General features: G+C 38.0%; 1 protein-coding gene across 3 annotated transcripts in view; it reads right to left on the bottom strand.

Moving 5' to 3' along the window:
• Positions 1-19,469, bottom strand: part of ppp3cb (protein phosphatase 3, catalytic subunit, beta isozyme) — a 53,728-nt gene extending 34,259 nt beyond the window's left edge. For 2 of the 3 annotated variants that reach the window (XM_026919806.3, XM_026919808.3), the window contains exon 1: positions 19,051-19,469. In XM_026919806.3, coding sequence (XP_026775607.3) covers positions 19,051-19,105 — 55 coding nt within the window. In that variant the 5' untranslated portion in view covers positions 19,106-19,469. Of the gene's footprint in view, positions 1-18,505; positions 18,768-19,050 lie in introns of those variants that run through there. The other variant, XM_026919807.3, reaches the window with a different exon arrangement.
• Positions 19,470-20,656: the final 1,187 nt, after the last annotated feature.

Genomic DNA, 20,656 nt, shown 5'->3' with positions numbered 1-20,656 from the left:
GTCTTTAATATACATCGTGTCCCAAAAGTCTCCATGCGTAGGGAAATTAACACTTTTTAGCAAAATGTCTTTCTAAATTTTTCATATTTAGTTTATATATTATATATATTTTTTCAGGTAGCCTTTAAGAATGCCTTTGACAAAAGGAGAACGTATTGAAATCATGGCTCATGGCTGGATTGGAAGCTGTCACAAGGTTGTGATGGACTTTAACAGGAAACATGGTAAGCACATCACACACAACACACTATTAACAAATTCGGAAAGACTGGAAGTGGTGTAGATCAACCAAGAAGTGGACATCCATGAACATCCACTGACGAAGGCACAATCGAAGTGGTCCTGGTATACATAGTCGCCCTATGTATGGAGACTTTTGGGGCACCTTGTAGTATTCTTTTGTGCTCTAGCTTCATTTCTGGAAACTGTTAAGTGTGCCAAAAGCTACAGAGCCCCTATTTGAGGATGTTTCTCCTTGTCCTAAAGGAGCATGACATTACTTAGTCCACACTTTGGTTAAAGCGAAACATAAGATACTGTCAGATAGCTCTTGAAACGTCTTTTCTGTGAAGTGCTTACTCTAATAAAAGACAGAATTCAAACGTATTGTACGCACTGGTTCAATGTGTGTTTGTGTGTTGAGGGCTCATGGTCGTGATCTTGCCTAGGGCCACACAAACCCATGTAGCGTCATGTGATAAGATGCTATCATCACCTCACAACCTTTAAGACGTTCACAAGTACTGACACACAATAGGAAACAGGCACAGGTACACAATCAGGCTATGAACAGTTCTCGATTCAGATTAGTAACACAATCTCTGGTGGAAATGTGACATAACTGAGTGAAGGGGTCCAAACAACACTAAGAACCTGTGTGCGCTACATATATAGTGACTAGGAAGACACTGGTTTTTTAAAAAAGTAGATTTTTAAGTTTTTTTTTAAAAAACAGATGCTTGTGTTCTGGTGTAATTCCACTTAAAACTAGCCCCCAAACCGCACAGTTTCCCCCACCCACCACGTTTGATTAACAATGCTATCTCGTTGACACACTAGCTGGTCAGTGAGATGCTAACTCTAGGGAAATCTTTCACTAATAATAACACCTTGATTTTAAACTTTTAAACTCTCCTCATTTTTTATTTAAGTTTCTAATATTGATCCAGCTTGTCATAGTAGTGTTACTGATACTTAGGCACATTAGATGCCACATCTTTCACCTATCACTGCTGTATTCTGCTCTTTATCAGTTATTATTACTGCTTGGTTTGGTATTTATTTGTCTGTATATTGATGTCTCACATGATCTACTTTTTTTTTTTTTTTTTTTTAAACACTTGTATTTTCTCCCATTTGGCCTTGTACTTGTCTCAGGGGCATCTTTACACAATCTGACCGTATACCACTGTCACTTATATATATATATGTCTTGCACTGAGGAGAGGCTTCTGTCTGGCCACTTTGCCATAAAGCCCAGATCGGTGGAGTGTTGCAGTGATGGCTGACCTTCTGCAAGTTTCTCACATCTCCACACATGATCTCTGGAGCTGAACCAGAGTGACCATCGGGTTCTTAGTCACCTCTCTTACCAAGGCCCTTCTCCCCTGGTTGCTCAGTTTGGCCAGGAGACCAGCTCTAGGAAGAGTCCTTGTTGTTCCAAACGTCTTCCATTTAAGAATTATGGAGGCCAATGTGCTCTTGGGAACGTTTAATGCAGCAGAATTTTTTTGTAGCCTTCTCCCATTCTGTGCCTTGACACAATCCTGTCTCTGAGCTTGGTTTTCGCTCTGATATGCATTTTTAGCTGTTAATCCCTATATACACAGGTGTGTGCCTTTCCGAATCATGTCCAATCAATTGAATTTGCCACAGGCAGACTCCAATCAAATTGGAGAAACATCTCAAAGATGATCCAGAGAAATGGGATACACCTGAGCTAAATTTCAAGTGTCATAGCAAAGGTTCAAATACTTATGTCAATATGATATTTCCATTTTTTTTTCTTTTAATAAATTTGCAAAGTTATCACAAATCTGGTTTTTGCTTTGTCATTATGGGGTATGGAGTGTAGATTGATGTGAAAAAAAAAAAATTTTAGCATAAGGCTGCAATGTAACAAAATGTGAAAAAAAATAAAGGGGTCTGAATACTTTCTGAATGCAATAGATATCTATCTATCTATCTATCAATCTATATATATATATATATGTACACACACATAAACCTTCCAGTAACATGTAACATTTTCTGCACTTTATTTCCATTAGGGGTTTTGCATAATTTGAGACAAAATGCAAATTCATTTGCAAAACATGTAGTTGCATTTGCATTTTTGTGCACTGCGATGTACAATGGCTGCCATTATTCAAATGCAAAAGTATAGAAGGAAATATTACAGGTATTTCTTCATGAACAACTACCTGCAGGGCTCAGGGTCAATAAAGTCTCATTTATGAATATTTAGAGACAATTCATAGAGCATCTGCCTCCTGAACTCTGAGATATTGTATGAAAAGGTCAGTGTTCTTTAGAATGGAGATTCTTTACAAGTTCAGATATATGAGTTTATCAATAGTCAGTTATGAAGAACATGGAGTGCTTGTTTTCCTCTCTCTCTTTCTTTTTCTTTTTCCTTTTTAAGGATGGTCAAAGGCACATCTATAGTATTTATCTTTGTATTTATGGTAACATGACTCACTGTTCACTGTTCATGAATCTTGCAATTTGTAAACACAAAAACACTGTCTTAACAAGTATCATTCTGCCATATTGAAATCATTTAACATTGTACTTTCTTGTCCTCTGCCAAAAAGAAATGCCTTTTCAATCCCAGTAGCATTTGCAAGTTTACTATCATCGAGATGTGTGATATATATGCTCACTACACAGGGTATAACAATGTATAACACTGCCTGTTGGAAACTGTTAAATACTTATACGGAAAATGACGTTTAGGACACATACATTGTTCATTTTTTAAAATACGTAATTATATAATTTATACTTTATTTTTTTAAACAAGAAAATAAAACAAGATGCATTTATTCATATCTCTTTTCCTATATCAAGGCCAAAAGCTTAAGGAGGCATGAGCTCTTAAACATTCAAATGTGGTTTTTCCCTTCAAATACATAAATATTAATAAAATCGAAGAGTATTCAAACAGTAAAGCGCCGGCCCCAATACCGACATTATATTCAACCAATACACCACAGTAGATGGCAAAATGGTCAAAACAGAGTTGATATCTGATCCTGTTGTGTGAGTTTGTGTTGTGTTAGCCATCTTGTGAAGCCCAGCATCTCTCTCTCTCCCTCTCTCACACACACACACACACACTGGACAAACACACCCCTTCTGCCAACTTCCATTTCTTCAGCATGCCCTTTCCCCTTGTCACATCCTTTAACGTCTTCATCGCACAACCCTCAGATGACTGTGTGTGTGTGTGTGTGTGTGTGTATGTGTGTGTGTGTTTGTTTGTGTGTGTCTTTGTGTGTGTTTGTGTTTGAAGGAATGGGTCAGACAAGGACAGACAGCAAGAGCATGAGGTCAGGACATCAAGGCTCTGTGTGTATGAGGAGCAGTTACATTCTCTCTCACACACACACACACACACACACACACACACAAAGGATAATGAGGGTGATAAAGATAAAGTGTATTAAATTACCACTCTTAATACCCCAGTGTAGCATGTACAGAGCAACTAAAAACGGACTCAGTACAGAACCCTGAGGTACACCTTTTAGAACAGAAAAGATTATATCTACAGCAGGGAATTAGTCCAGATACTCCAGATTTAATTCATGAACTATATGAAATATTTATTAGAGCTGACAAGTTGACACTATTTATCAGTCTTCTTGTTTTTGTGTTATTGGGGTTTGTATTAAATACAGTCACCAGGAAAACAGGCTAATAACTATACAAACTCAATAATTTTAATTATAAATATAATCATTTGTTAAGGGTGGGTTGTGATTTCCGTCACTGTACCTAAATTAAAAAAAGAATCACGGACCCCCTGGATATGCTTCACGGACCCCTGGGGGAACCCTGACTCCAGTTTGAAAACCACTGCCCTTCAGTTTGTCCTACAACAGAGGGTTCAGTTTCAGAAAAGATTCCAAGCAGAACCACTTCAGGAAGCTACATTCAGTAACAGCCAATGAGGAAGTGTATAAGTGTAGTCTCTCAAAATATACTTTGTCTTTGTAGTGTTAACAAGTTAGAATTTGATCACAACTCATGCATGTATGTACACACACACACATACACACACACACACACACACAGACCCACACCAAACCTTCTCTCTGACTCACTCTCTTTCTAACCTTGACCTGAGTGTTTAAGCAATCACAAACAGTGCCGGCAACCCCACATTCCCTTCTCACACACACAACCCAGCCTTCACCCCACACACATACACACACACACACACACCCACACACACACACCAAATCTTCTCTCTAACTCACTCTCTTTCTAACCTTGACCTGAGTGTTTAAGCAATCACAAACCGTGCCGGCAACCCCACTTTCCCTTCTCACACACACAACCCAACCTTCACAACCCCGCCCCCCCACACACACACACAAACACACACAAACACACACACACACACACACACACACACACACACACACTGAAAGGACTTTTCTGGTGGATGCTGAAGCCCCACCAGTCCTAGCACAGATAATGGCCTAGAATTAGACTTTGGGAAAGTAGGGCACTGACAGGCTCGCTCTTGTTCCTGAACCCCTGAGATACGAGGGGAGGGACTCATCCAGGTCACAGCTGTGATACAGCTTTCCCCTCTCTCTCTCTCTCTCTCTCTTTCCTTCTCCTTCTCTGTCCTTCTCCTTCTTTCTCCCACTCCTCTTCTCTCTCAGCATCTTGCATTTTCTCTCACATTTTGCTTTTACTGTCTCTATTTCCTCCTGAGAACGCTCTCATCTCATTTCCACAGGTTTGAGAGACACTTGTAAGAACCATTGCTGGTTTACTCCTCCTTCACTACATTATGAGACTCCTGACTCCTTCACACACTCCGTGCTACACCACTGCTGATTTCAGCTTCATATGCAGATAATTCATTAAAAACATCTATCAGAGTTTTGGATGACTTGCTCTTTAACCAGCTGTTGGCCAAATTGCTATCTGCAAACCAAACTGAATTCTCATGCTGTCATTCTCAACTGTCAATGTGTATCCAATTTTAAAATATAGTAGATGAGTCCAGTCAGGATTGGTATCCAGATTTCTTTTAGATTTGGACTGGAGCTACAAGGTGGACATACTCATATACTTCATGCAAATAACATTGATAATCTACATAATCACATTTTACCATTAGCAATACTGTAAAATACCAGGTATAGCTTAAAGTATTATTATTATTATTATTATTATTATTATTATTATTTAAACTTGTGAATTTCCTGACAGTAGAGTAAACACTAGGACAGCCATTTTGGAGGCGTGTCTCATCCTTGCTGTCCTAGTAACTCTTTTCCACACATATTCAGTGCCATGCTCGGATTCCTCTTTTCCGTTCACCTCTCCTCATCTGTCACCTGGCTCACTTTCTCTAAAAACTATGACTGAGTTCACTCACATCCTCTGTGCGCTTGCGTCAGCTCATTAAGTTGCCTTCAATTTATCAGTATTTACTGGCTATCAGTCACAGTAACAGTCAGCGTTTTCCTGTTGTTCTGTGTAGTTAATGTGTGTACTGTGTCATTATCTACTACTGAAATTATATTTTGTTGCACTATTTGCATTTTATGTAATACTAGCTTCGGCTTGTGCGATATTCTGTGCGACGAGTCTTCCCTGCTCGTGAGTTACCATTAAAAAATAACAAGTAATGATTTAATCCTCCAGGACAGCCTAAAAAAGACAGCATTTCCACCATTTCAGGTTTAAAGAGAGTACAGGAGAGCATATTAATATTATCAGCTATGTAGTCAGGAACTGCTTGCTGGCAGTGGCAACTGTGGAAATTGATGATGGATTTTATGGCCGAGGCTTAGTTTCCTGTTTCTGTGGTTACTCTGTTCTTTTTTCTTTTTTTTTTGACTCTTGCTAGTGTTTTGACTTGGTTATGGATTATTTTACTTTGATGTATATTTTGAGCCCTGCTATGGACTCTAACTAAAATTCTTGAATTCAATCGAATAAATGCATTACTGAGTTTACACACTTGTGTCCTGCTACTCACTGTGTGTTACATTCACCTTAAATTTATAAAATAGGTACACAACACAATATGAAATGTGCTTATATAATTATCCTTGTTGTAAATATATCACTGTCCCAGGGTTCACAATGATACTTTATAATGAAACCCCAGGACTTTTCAGTTCTTCTGTATCTTTAGGTTGTAAAACAACCTTGATGGATGCTCTTTTATTCTCTTTTTATTCATCTTTCAGCCTGGGTGATTACACTGTTTCAGGTAATATAAATGAGGACACACTGTAGTGGGTGTCAGGTGTGAGTGCGAGTGTGTCTGTTTGGGTGCAACAACTGATCTGTGGTGGTGATGTTTGGGTGTTTTTTCTAAAATATAACAAGAGACCATAAATACAATTCAAAATTGTGCCACAGCAACACGGTACATATAAAATTTTTTTTCTTTGAACAGTTTTAAAACACTTCTCAACAAACCATACCAAACTTTTTTTTTTTTTTAAACAGTTTTTCTAGTCCTTACATTCGGAAAAAAAGCACATTTCAAGCACTTCAAGCACCTTATGCAACTCTCAATGTCCTCTGTTCGAGCTGCGGGCGATATTCACCGAGGTGGCTGTAACTAGTTTAAAAGATTTTGAAGGACAGTGCAGACAGACTGCAGGAGAACTACAGAAACAAAACTTTTCACCATTTCACTATTCCAGGCTTAGATTGAGTTCTCAAGTTAACAGATGGAGCTGAAGCCATTTAACTGTTATGATAAATTGCATGACAAAATTCCTTCCTGAGACTGACTTCATTGTTGAGGCTGATTTACACTATGTGATAACCGTGGTCTTATAACTTTGAGACAATGCCAATAAAATCTTGCTCATATTCTGTAGCAGTTACATTCAGTCAGTTTACACCAATTAACTTTCTCTCACGATGCCTCTACGATGCAATAAAGTGACAATACTCTAATATTGGTGAATTTTAGACATATAACAACATTCATATTCTGAGATTTCGGTCCAAAATTTCTGACTGCAAATAATGTCATCTTAGCAAGTGAAAATGTCTCAAATATAGTCAAATTTATCTAGTATTATAAGATTACAGTACACTAAATATATAATTATTGAACTTACAGACAATTTCTATTGGCAATTTAGAACAATTTAAAGCGTGAAATGTGTAAAAACATCTAAACAGGCTGAATAATCTTATATATCATTTACAATAATCTTGTAATAAGTAATATTAGATAAATCTGACCATATTTTCACTTGCTACCACTACATCGGTCGCTGGATTACGTGATCTAAAACCACGATAATGATATTTGTCTGAGATAAAAATCCTACAGTGTAAAGCAGCTTTTAGTCACAGTACTACGGAGCTGATATGACATCAAAGATCTATTCTTCAACAATTGTATTACACGTTTTCATTCAATAATTTTATTCTATTAGCTGTTAAATAAAAATATTACAAAAACCATTGATTTTCTTAGGCTTTGTGGGCTTTGTGTACTGATTTTCTAGAACATTGTTAGCAACATAAATACTGCAAAACCCTTACTGAATACCCTTAGAACAAAATGAAGAGTGCAAGAAAGAAATTAATTTTCTTTCAACACATTTAGTGTGGTAGGTTTCACAGCTGCTCCCTCAACAAACCTGGTCAATTAGTGAACTTTACCATATTAATAGTGAAGAAAACAAACTGATTAACAGTTAAAACATTTGCTTTTGCCTTTCTAAATGCAATCGAAATGTACACTTATACGTTGTGTGCACATTCTTTGCCTTTATAACTGTCTCCAACCTCTTTCTTATCCTGAACAGCTTTTGTAATATTCAGTCTTCTAGAGAAGCTTTTTTTTTAATATTGATTTTGCCATGTTTTGGATTTCGTTTTTTATTTCTCTTTTAATTTCTTGACATTCTAACACTGGTAAATAAATCGTATTGCATCTTTTTTTTTTTCAATTACGAAAACACAGGGATGCTAACATTTGCACACAATTGCACACAAGGAAGATATTTTTGCCATGCATTTGAATATGATCTCAAATCCATTATCCATTAAGTTTATTAAATGACAATGTGCGAGTCCATTGGAGCATCTCAGCCTCTGATTCTACTCTCTTCTGCTGGACCACTTAACAAATGGAAATACCATGAGTCAGCAGAAACAGCAGAGTCGGCTCACTGCAGCTGCCTTGTGTGTTTTTTTGTTGTTTTTTTTTTTTTTTTTATGATATGACAAATATACAGAACGCCTGCACTTATAGCAGTTGAACTCAGCAATTAAATCTCAACCCAGGAAACAAAAATACTTTCACTACATGGAAACCGCTTTTGCGCCATCGTTAAAATGGAGTAGCTTGCAGTGCTGAAGTAAGCACACAACAGGGAAATCACTATTCACTGAAATGACTCATTTCGCCACTCTCTCTCTCTCTTTCTCTCTGTAGTAAACTCTTGGAAAGTGGATGTTCTTTACAAGTTCAAAAGGATCTGGCTTTAACCAGTCAAACTTGAAAAATGTCTTTAGCTCTCTGCATGGCTTCTGTAGTTTTTCTTTTCATGGTCCAATACTGCCGAGATAAATAATATCTACAAATTCATTGATGGCATTCATAGATTCAAATCTGCCATCTCCCGGTGTGATCATTTCCTTTCCACTACATTTAGCCGATGCATTCTTGAAGTTTGCTCAAACTTGTCTCTAAACAGTGAAACTTTCCATCATTGCAACTTACAAATGAGCCTGAATCCAACTTAAGCACACAGCACAGCAGTCTTAAAGTCTTAAAGTCATGCAATGTGTATGAAATATTAGTATTAAATGTGTTTTCTATATTAACAATAATAAATTGCTTTATGCAGCAGTTTCACAAAAAAGGCACAAAAGTGTCTTTATATTTCCCACTGTAAAAATCCAGATTCTGTAGACATGTGAATTATGCTACCTTCAAAGTCTGCTGGAAATATCGTAATTACGAGGTGAATGTGCGTGAACATCACCACAATGTCGTAATTTTCTATGAGCCCCTACTTTCCAAGTTGGGGGTGTGTCAGTAACAAAAAGTCATGATGGCTCTGTCAATGTAAATGTGACACCTACAGCAGATGGGAATTTTACACTTCATGTTCACTTCTTTATTTCCATTCAATAAGGCAAAAAGAAACTCCTTGTTTTTGATAATACCAAAAAAGGGAACAAAAACAAAATAGTTTTCTAGCCCGTCGATTTTTTCCAACCAAAACCATTTCAACATCATAATTACCACCTCCAAACCTGTACGAGCTTTCAAGGACGACTTGAAGGCAGCATTAGATATGCCCCCCACAACCCAAAAATATGTCTTCGATTGTTCTTTAGACAGTTAAAAGTTGTTAGCTTCCTATCCTAGGGGATGGAAACATTGTATTATAGGATTCTAAAAAGAACCCTGGTGTTCCTCCAAAGGATCAAGCCAAAGAACCAAAGGCATTTTCAGATCTTTCCAGGGTATATCTAATAAACCCTTCTGTACTTTTGCAAGGCCTGCATTTGCATATTGGGACCTGACTGGCTCTTACACATTATGACACAATAACACTTGACTTTGATGTGTTCAACACTAATTCGGATCTTACAAAGAGAATTTTTAGCTTGACAACTGACAATTTTTCTTGACATTTTTTCCACTTTGGGCCATCTGCTCACTTGGCAGTCTGAGTAGGATTGTCTGGTAAATAGAAAAGTCATGTAATTTTTGTATCTAATCAGAGCCTTTGTGTATATTACGCATGTGAGCTTTGCACATGAGCCTACATGGTGGGTGCAAAACTGTGTTTTAAAAATATTTAAATAAAAGGAGAAGTTGGAATAAAGGGTAGGCATCCAAATCTCAACCCAACCTTATAAAATATTAAAGCAGAATGATATAGGACAAGCTAGTATTGAGCACATGACTGATAAGTGTTATTGCATCATAATATGTAAGAACCAATCAGGTTCCAGTATGCAAATATCTTGTTATTACACTGGTTTATAGGGGAAGAGTGTGGAGTGTACAGGGTTGGGGGTGTTTTTAAATTTGCATACTCATACAATCTGGCTTTCTTGATGTCAGAAATTGTGGAAAAGTTTCCGTGCCTTTTACTGTTGTTTAATGACATTTTTATGGAACTGCCATATCAAGGAATGTATTATTTAATATAGAAGAAAAATGGTATTTTAAAACAAGTTTTGGGTGGTGTGTGTGTATGTGTGGTGTATGTGTGTGTGTAGCACAGAGCAAGCAAGAGGAAAACTAGGACAGAAGATCTGAGAGAGGATGGAGAGAGATCGACTCTGGGGAAAGTCTCCCTGTTACAATATAGCACGTGATTGCTGAACTGGAACCAAAAGATCATCGGACAACAACTCCGCTTTTCCACCAGAACAATCTCGAACCTGTGTTACAACGCACAGAAACACCTAGAACATGACCAGGTCAGCATTTAAAATATTACATGTAGTGCAACACTGTGGCTTGTCCTTGTCTCCTCTGCTTTGTTTTTGCTAGACCAAAAGAAGGATAGGATGTGGGTTAAGGAAAAGGGAGTTGGAAGAATAAGGAGATAGGGAGCTAGAGAGACACTGACAGGACGCGTGAGAGAGAGTACGTGCATGTTGATGTGTCACACTCCGACCCAGATCGAGAGAAGCTAACCATGCTCCACACACCTTTGATTTAGGATTTTTTTAAAGGGCTATTTGAAGTCATGCAATTAATGCATGCCACACACATGTACAGCCATCTGCACTCTTACACACATACACACACATACATATCCAAAGCCAGGCTGGCAGGTGGGGCATGCTGAGAAACAGAGCGCAAAATGAGCCAGTAAACACAGAGAGCTGGGATGACTGACAGCAACAATGAAGACAGCAGTTAGGCCTGGAAGACAGAATGCTAGAGGAGAACGCTGGAAAATTGGAGAGCTATGTTGGACTGGAGTAACTTCCCGCTTTAGCGTGGCCTCATTAGGCCAAAGCTCTGTCCCACTCCGTTCTCTTCAAACTCATAGCTACACTATGTGTGTTAAAGGGGCTAAAATTAGCCTTCCTCTCCTCTCCGTTCTCTCGTCCTTTCTTTCCTATCCACCTTACAGATTGAACTAGATTTTCACATTTTATGAACGCTTATGTTGTGCAAAATGGGCATTTTGCATGCGTCTGGTTATTTAGAGTTCACCAGTACCAATTAAAAGTCAAATATTTACACTCACGATGTTTTCTCTAGAAAACAAAAATAGACCCACTGCATAGCGACAACTGATTTGACTTGGACTTCAAAACCTATGACCAGTCAAACTTGAAACTCGATTCTGACTTCTGACTTCAAAGACTTCAAAACTTATGACTCGAAACCCTCTTATGACTCAAAGTTTATGGCTCTCAACATCTATGGGTTAAAACTCGACTGAGATTTCAAAGCTTACTGCTGGTAGCTTGACTCTGACTTCAAAGCTTATGGCTCGTAACTAAAGGCTCACTCCAAAGCTTATGACTCAACCTGACTCACACATTAAAATTTATGACACTTAATACTGACCTCAGTGTACATGACTTGCAACTCAAATCAGGCTTTAAAGCTCATGACTCACAGCCTGGCTCAGACTTCAAAGCTTATATCTCATAGCTCAACTCAAGACTTCAAAACTTATGACTTGAAAATCCACTCTGACTTCAAAGCTTTATGACTCAACCCAGTTCAGACATCAGAGCCTATGACTCTCAACTCTGACTTCAATGCTTATGACTTAACTCAAATCAGACTTCAAAGTCTAGGAGTCAAAACTCAAATGAGATTTTAAAGCTTATTGCTTGCAACTTGACTTGGATTCCAAAGGATATGACTCACAACGCAACTGAACTCAAGGCCTGTGACTCAGTCCCTGACACTCAGCTCTGGCTTCAATGCATATGACTTGCAACTCAAATGAGGCTTCAAAGATTATGACTTGCAACTCAACTATGACTTCAAATCATATGATTCTCAATATGATTCCGACTTCTAACTTAGAAAGTCTCATGGCTAGAATGCTAAAGCCTATCACACGTAAATCCACTCTGACTTTAATACTTATGACTTGCATGTTTACTCTGTAAAGGCTTTTGACTTGCAACTCAACTTGGACTTCCATATTTATAACTTGCGGCTCAACTCAAAGGCTTGCAATACAATTCTGACTTTATGACTGGTGACACGATGTGGAATTCATAGCTCTAGCATCTGAGGTGTTGGATTTGATTCTGTATCAGAGTGGACAACTCATAACTTATAAACAGATCAGTCAGTCAGTATCTAGCCACTTCCAGCAGTGGCACACTGTTTAAATTTGCTAAAATCTAAAAAAAAATGCATAAAACATTTTAAGACTTGTTGGATTTCACAAGGAATTTGAAGGATGAGAGTGATTTTATTTTAAAATGTTTTAAGGCTTGTTGGATTTCACAACGAATTTGAAGGATGAGAGTGATTTTATTAGATTGTGAGCGATTTTATTGGATTTCATACAAATTAATTCATAAAAAGCTGTTCCCAATGTGTCATATGAGTTGATCTGCAAATTCCTACAAATTTGCAGTCTTACTCTTTTTAAAGTGTCTATCATAATGCAACAAACTGGAATAAAGCTGCTGCTCTTATCCTTTTTGACAGCTGCTTCGAGACACACGAGTTCCCTGGCCTAATTATTTCCAGAGTATTCTGAGCAATAATAGCCATGATTGAAGTGTCACACTGTTGTCGACCTGCCAAACACAATTCGTAGACTCATAGACACAGGAGCTCTAGGACTAGATGCAAGGTTTTACATTTATTCATTTTTATCCCAAGCAGCTTACAGGTGAGGCAGAAGCCAATCCAATCACAGAGATGAGTAGAGGCCTAGGGCCACCAAAGTTGCTCTGTGGTAGCTCAGGGGTTGTAACTTATTACTTTTCCTCTACTAGCACAGATCCTTAAAGGAATAGCTAAAATTCATCTTCACAATATAAATAATACTGTCAGAATTTAGGCAGGCTTGATCTGTATTCTTGACCACACTGTACATCTTTTTGCAAACTGGGATCACCACAACAGTGTGAGAATATACTGCATTTGTATATCTGTGTGTGTATATGTGTATAAATAAATCTCTCTCTCTCTCTCTCCACATACATATATATATATACATATATATATACATATATATATATATATATATATATATATATATATATATATATATATATATATATATATATATATATTATACACACACACCTGCATCATCAACCTCATCCCAAAGTGCTGGTGTTACAATACCAACCCAGCTCTCTTCATAAAAATAATCCTTAAACCTGCTCCAGCGTTACAGTTATAAGTACATACTAAACACACCAGTGCTCAATTACACTGTTAGAATCCATGCTAAGCTTCACTTAACACTAATGATGTCTCTATACAGAAATATACTGCCTGTCATTGCGTCATCCACTGGCCACTGGCAAACCATTGCACTACGGAGGTATGTGACATCCTCTGGTGACACGACTACTTTCAGTCCATGAGGCCTGCAAGGTCGTCTGCTTCTGTAAGGACAGCTTTCAGACATTACTGTTCTCTCATTCACCATTTTTGCGAAGCATGTGAAGCTGTTCTGTTCACTACTCACCAAGACATGACTGATATGAATATGTTACCAGGTTTGAGGTCCTGAAACCCAATAATATCAGCTGTTATGGACCAAAAGTCAATATGAAAGTTTTAGCCTTATGATTTTACTGATATAATTTCTCTAAAGAGTAAGTACTTATAACTTTAAGAAAAGGACTAACAGTGTTGATTTGTTTTGGTTTTGTGTTTACTATAGGGTTTTTCATCCAGCTCTTTTATAAAAATTTAAAAATTGCAAGTTGAAAACAGAAAAACAACCACCTAAATATCGCAAAAAAAGGTTTTATGCTTGGTGGACATTTTGTAATAAATAGTTTGTGTAATAAATAGTGTAATAAATGATGACAGGGGATGTAAGTCATATGGTTCACTACAATATCTAAACATACACATGGCCAAAGAGGACACTGGTGCAGTGTTTGCATAGACGTAAAATTATAGATAGCAAACCAAACACCAAAACTAAAGCAATATTAAAAGCTCATGGAAAACTAAAAAAACAGCACATTGTGATTCTCAGTACGACAAGAGGGAGTATTCAGGACAGTTTCCATTATACTGAAAAGTTGGGGGAACTTTTCTCTCAGTCGATATATCAGTTGGTTTTATTGCCCCACTGATAAATCAGTCAAGTCGTACTACTTAATAACAGATATCACAGTTTTGACTGTAGAGCCACACAACTTCAATTTACTTTAAACTACCCAATATCTCAATTATTAGCAGTTGAAACAATATTTATGGTAATCAAGCACCAAAATGCCTATGTTTAGGGCAGGTGGGAAAAACGTGAATAAGAGATGGAGGGAATATGACACTAAAATTTGGTCTTAATTTAGAAACAGTCAGGCCAACATGACCTCAATCAATATTAATTAATAAACATTGTTTCCTCGGATTCTGTTTTATGTCACATGACTAGAGAAGCTGAGACAAGCACACAAAGTTTCATGTTGGAAAAATAAACTTCAGGAATGTTCTAGTTTTAGTAAAAAAAAAAAAATGGAGTTATCTCATTGTTTCTGGTCACTGTGAACTAGCCATGTTTGCGCATAGCCTCATCCATCCACTGTCTTGAGTCTAATTCCCTGTCTGTTCCACTTCTCATCCTCTTCTCTTTTCTCGCATTGTCTTATTCGTTTCCTCACGTCATCTCTCTGAAATGTATCATGTCATTTTTCACCATTTTTCATATCTCGACATTACAGAGCCGGTTCAGGTGGCAGTGCAGGCCTTTCTGTGGGAATAGAGGGTCTAAATGATGTGTGGTCAAGAGACAATGGCAGTAAACATTCTCTGCCTCTCTCTCTCTCCCTAAATCTAAATTCAATTCAGATTAATGCCTTTGGCATCACCAAATAAGAAGACGGTATTTCTGAAAAAGCACTGCAAAGATTATAGGTCCAAATACAGTGCCTTACACCCCCTTGAACTTTTCCAGTTTTTGAAGTTTAACAACCTAGAACTGAAATAGACTTAACTGGGATTGTATGTCATGAATCTACACAAAATTGCCCATAACAACGAGGTGGGAGTGGCAGGAGAATCACTGTAGTTTGCATAAAAGTTGTGATTGCATAAGTATTCACTCCCATTACTGTGAAACCCCTAAATTAAACCTGGTGCAAACATCAGTGTCATGTGACCTCAGTATAAATACACCTGTTCGCAAAAGGCCCCAGAGTTTGTTAGACCTAAACAGTCTCCATCCAATCTGACAGAGCCTTAACAATTTTGTCAAGTAGAATGGGAAAAATATGATATTAGGATCCAGATGTGCAAAGCTGATAGAGATATATCCCAGCTGTAACTGCAGCCAAAGGTAGTACTACAAAGTATTGACCCAGAAAATGAGGGTGAATACTTATGTAACTAGCAAATATCTGCTTTTTTGTTAATTAACCTTTGTGTCACAATACAAAAAAAATATTTTGCACCTTCAAATGTTATTGTGTAAATCAAATGGTAAAAATCCCAATGAAGTCCATTTCAGTTCCACGTTGTAAAACTACAAAATGTGGAAAAATTCAAGGGGGGTAAATACTTTTGCAACACATTTATACACAGACCAGAGACTCATTAAAAACACACACAGAAATATTAAGACAATGGCCTTCACACATCCCTCTCAAGCTGAGCATTATTTGATTTATCACGTAGCCATAGCGTCATTATAGCCTTCTGCTAATAACATTCCTGTCCTTTCAGTTTATTAATCTCTCTTTACTGTCTTTGTGTAAACTAAATGAAGTTTTTTCCCAAACACTCCAATCAAATACAACTAAGAACTAAGAAACTAAGATCACCGCAATGCTTTTGACATGTATTTTGAATCATATGGCAGTGAATAAAGCTTATACTTCATGTTAGCAATATTAGCCTCCCAGCTCGACTGCGATACTAAAGAGGAAATTGGTGAATACTTAAGCAACTCATAAGACAAAGCCATTACGTTTCCCTTTAGAGTGCTGCTAAGCAACAGGGAAATATGGATGTCATGTATAAGCTAGCTAATAACTGACGCTAGCAATTAGCTAGCTAGAATTCACAAGTCTTTTATACAGGCAATGTAAAGGATCTGTGACAGTGAAAACGACACAAAATCATTAGGAATATAAAGGTTTCTCTCAAATATGTTGGTAAAGTAATTAAAAAAAGATTCCATACAACAAACAAATGACAATAAAATTACACTTAGCATCACTAGCAAACTGAATTAACATGAATTCTGCCATCCTTAAAAAATTACAGCATCACAAGTCATGAACTCAAAACTATCAAAAATCTATCTTTTGAGCATCAGATGTTGTAAATACCACAAAAACGGTGTGTTCATGTGGTGACCACACAATCCCATCAGTATGAACTAGCAATGGCTGATCAATGAAGTACATTGTCCTTGCACTCAACGTTCCCTCTGCATTTTTTTCTTTCTGAGCAAAACCTAGTTCTATTGGACAGAGCCTTCTGCCATTTGTATACGCATACCCCACGAGCTGCAAACTGAGTTATATCGTTCATATTTCAAAAAATGGACCCCTCCTAGACAATTAACCCGCACAACACAATCAGTGCACCTGACAACAGTTGAGGCTAACAATTAATTAAGTTGGCTAACACTTTCCCCAATTGGTATTTTGTAAGCTTAGCCTAAATATTATGCTAGCAGCTGTAAAACTAAGGATCACTACCTAATAGCTAGGTAACGCTTGCCAACTGGAGCAATATTGCTTTTGCAAAGTTAGGGAGATAGATACAATCGCACTGATTACAGCTTAGCCAAAGGTAGAAAATTTGACCAAAATGTGATTAAAGAAATAATTTCATATCTTGCCCTCTCAGTGTCAACCTGAACATAAACATTAGTAAGTTCAAGCACCAAATTCATTTAGCTAGCTAGTACACTAAGCTAGATAGTATTTAGTTGCTTCTGCTAATGTTACAGTATAGAATGTGTTTTGTTCTACTTTTGTAATATCCCTAGCTAGTCAACACTTAGCACTGCTCATAAACATACACACTGTCACACATAAGGCCAACAATGACAATGATATATGTTTTTTTTTTAAAAAAGCAGCGTGAGCGCTGCTACAAAGTCAGCAATAGGAGAACGGTATAACTACAAATACGGTATAACAAATACGTTAGGATTTGGCAAAATGTAAATGTTTATGAGACTCCATTTTCCACGAGCCCGGATCTGCTGATTGATTTGCAGTAATTTTCTTTAATCACAGGTCTGTTGTTAGAGGATCTTCAGCATATGAGCTGACATGCAGAACAAGCTATGAGACAGTCTTATAGAATTCAGCCAAGATTTTATTGGGATCGTCATGCACTGTGACATTTAATGATCTTCATTCAAAATGCTTTTGGAGAAAGATTTTGGAGCTAGCATATGCCATAATATGATTATTTCATGCCGAATAGCATATGCTGCTGCACTATTTTGGTCGGCCACGGTCCCTCGGTGAGGGATAGCCCATTTAGAGTGGATTCCAATGAAACCCCTCCTGTTTCTCTCTCTCTCTCTCTTTCTCGTTTCCCTTCTGGCCGCTCGCTGACTGCCAACAGCCTCCCCAATGCCACACTGTCTTCTTTAATAATAATGATATTAATATTACTAAATACTGATTCCATCACAGCGAGGCAACGCAGGCAATATGAAAAAAGCAAGCACTTTTTGCAATTGCTACAACACTCTTAAGGCTTGTTAAACCTTATAGCTCTGTATTTCATACACACACTGAGCAATACAAAGCACAATCCATCCAGTTTTACATTCACAACTAGCTAAAGCAGGTAAGAATCCCAAAACTGTACTTAGCCTATTTTTATGACATTGTTGTGTTGGCTAATGTCATCGCAGGGATGATTAGGAAGCCTATTTGAGCTACTTAGACTTAAACAGCATGACTGGGATGGATATCATCTATAACAAGTCCACGAGCATCTCCCAGTCTATCAGCTATCAGACAGCATCTCTCAGGGTAAGCGAGAGGGTCACGAGATAAAGCCTGAGATCGATCCGTACAGTGAAGCAGTACTCTGAGCTCTTAATGAAATGAAATAAAATAAAAAGAAATTCCACAGGAGATAAATCAGTTCTACCTTTAGGTCGTCCTTTGGCAGCTGTCATCGTCAGAGTGGCAAGGAAAAAGGTTTCATTGGAACGAAATGATGCTGATCTCCCTCTCTTTCTCCCTCTCTTTCTTCCTCTCTCGCTCTCTAGCTCTGTCTCTCTCTATGGCAATTCACGCATTCACCACTAGCAGAAAGATGGTCTGAAGCTCATTAGCCAGCCTCCAGCCTCCAGCCTATCAGCCTATCAGCCTATCAGGGTACACCAAAAACGGACGACAAATGGGCCATGGAGCATCAGATCACTGATCCAAATAATAGCACGATAATATAATAATAGACCAATGCTACTACTACTACTACTACTAATAATAATAAGAAGAAGGAGTAGCAGCAGATCAGTCATTTTGTTAAGCTTGTGCATGTGTGATGGTTGTTGCAGAGCAATCACAGACAGCCCAGACAACAATCTGTAAATGCAGCTGATCATTTAATGACAGATGGAGACACGCAAGAGACGCGAAGACACAAAAAACATCCGGCTGAAACGGGCGCGCGCCCGCGCACGCACTTACATTTGATGACCCTGTCGGTGGGGTTTAGACCCATGACTGCGCTGGACATGTTCATGGGGCTGTGGTGCTTTAGGAGGGCAGCGCGGGCCGCAGCAGCAGCAGCATCACTCGGTGCGGCTCCGCTCCGTTCACCGGAGGAGGAGGAGGAGGAGGAGGAAGGAGGGTAGGGAGGTGCACGAGCTCGGCACTGTCGCAGAGATCACGCAGGACTGGACGCGCACACACACACACACACGCGCGCGCGCGCGCACGCGGACGGACGGAGAGACGGATGCTGAAAGGTACCGGGGTGTCCTGGCTACTTCTTCCGCTCGCTTCGGGCTTTCCTCGGCTTCCTCGGCGCGGAGTTTCTGCACCACCCCGGCATGATGGCGGAGGCAGGAACGCCCACGCAAGCCGCTCGCGCGCAGTCACGCGCTGCCTCGTGCTGCCATCCGGTGGAAGATACACACACACACACACACACACACACACACTGAAGGGAAGTGGAGTGGAGGGGGTTCCCTAGCTTCTCTTTCTGTTTAGTAACTTCCTTTGTGGAAACTGTTACCAAACTTATGTACTTATAGTGTGTATTCTTCAGCGCGTCATCTTTATAATAAATATATAATAAATATTTGGAAAATGATTGACTGCTGTTTTGTTTTGCTGCCTTGTTTTATATATATATATATATATATATATATATATATATATATATATATATATATATACTTTGCAATGTGCTGCCATAGTTGTGCATTTATTGAAGGAAATGTGAAATTCTTTCCATATTTGTTTGTTTGTTTGTGTAAAGATTGGCTATACAAAAACTGTACAGGAAACCTTCTTCCATTCCATCCTTACTGAAATGACGCAATGACCCGTTTTCCCATCTTTACTGTAGCACTGAATTAAATTGTCTATTTCTCAGTGTGCCTTATAATAAGCATAAAACATGTCTGACATTAGTAATGACTGTCCTAAACACAGGCTGCATTTCTAATTCTTACCGTCTTTTGCATTCTGTCAAAATTAGAAATATAATAAATACTTGTAGAAATACAAGAAATATTTGACAAAATGTTTAAAATAAAATTGACTGTTTTGTTTGTTCTCCTTATTTATGTATTTTATAATGTGATGCCATACGTTTGCATTTGTTGAAGGAAATGTGAAAATCTATCTATATATCTATATATCTATCTATCTATCTATCTATCTGTCTGTCTGTCTGTCTGTCTATCTATAGATCTATCATTTGTTTGTGTTCTTGTATGTTTAATGGCAGGTTAGTTGTGCAAAAAACTATAGAGAAATCCTCTTCCTTTTCCATTCTGTAATTTGAACATAGTCTAAATTACCAATCATTCCCAAAGTTTTTGTATTTTATTACAATTTAAAGTAAAATAAATATTTGACAGAAGTATTGGATGTTTTTTCCCTTTCTTATTTTGCCATAGTCTTCCATTTCCTGAAGGAAGTCCAGTCATAACAATACAAAATCTGTACAAAAGATCTCTTCTTTTCTCATTCCATAACTCTAAAAGTGTCTTTCCACATAATCACAGACACAGTTTTCTGCATAAAGTGTATGTAGCCTTGCCTACAATGGCAAATAATGATT

This window comes from Pangasianodon hypophthalmus, chromosome 9 (assembly GCF_027358585.1).
Source record: "Pangasianodon hypophthalmus isolate fPanHyp1 chromosome 9, fPanHyp1.pri, whole genome shotgun sequence".
Classification (NCBI taxonomy): domain Eukaryota; kingdom Metazoa; phylum Chordata; class Actinopteri; order Siluriformes; family Pangasiidae; genus Pangasianodon; species Pangasianodon hypophthalmus.
Note: the sequence above shows the minus strand (reverse complement) of the source record. Positions and strands in the feature narration are given on the sequence as shown.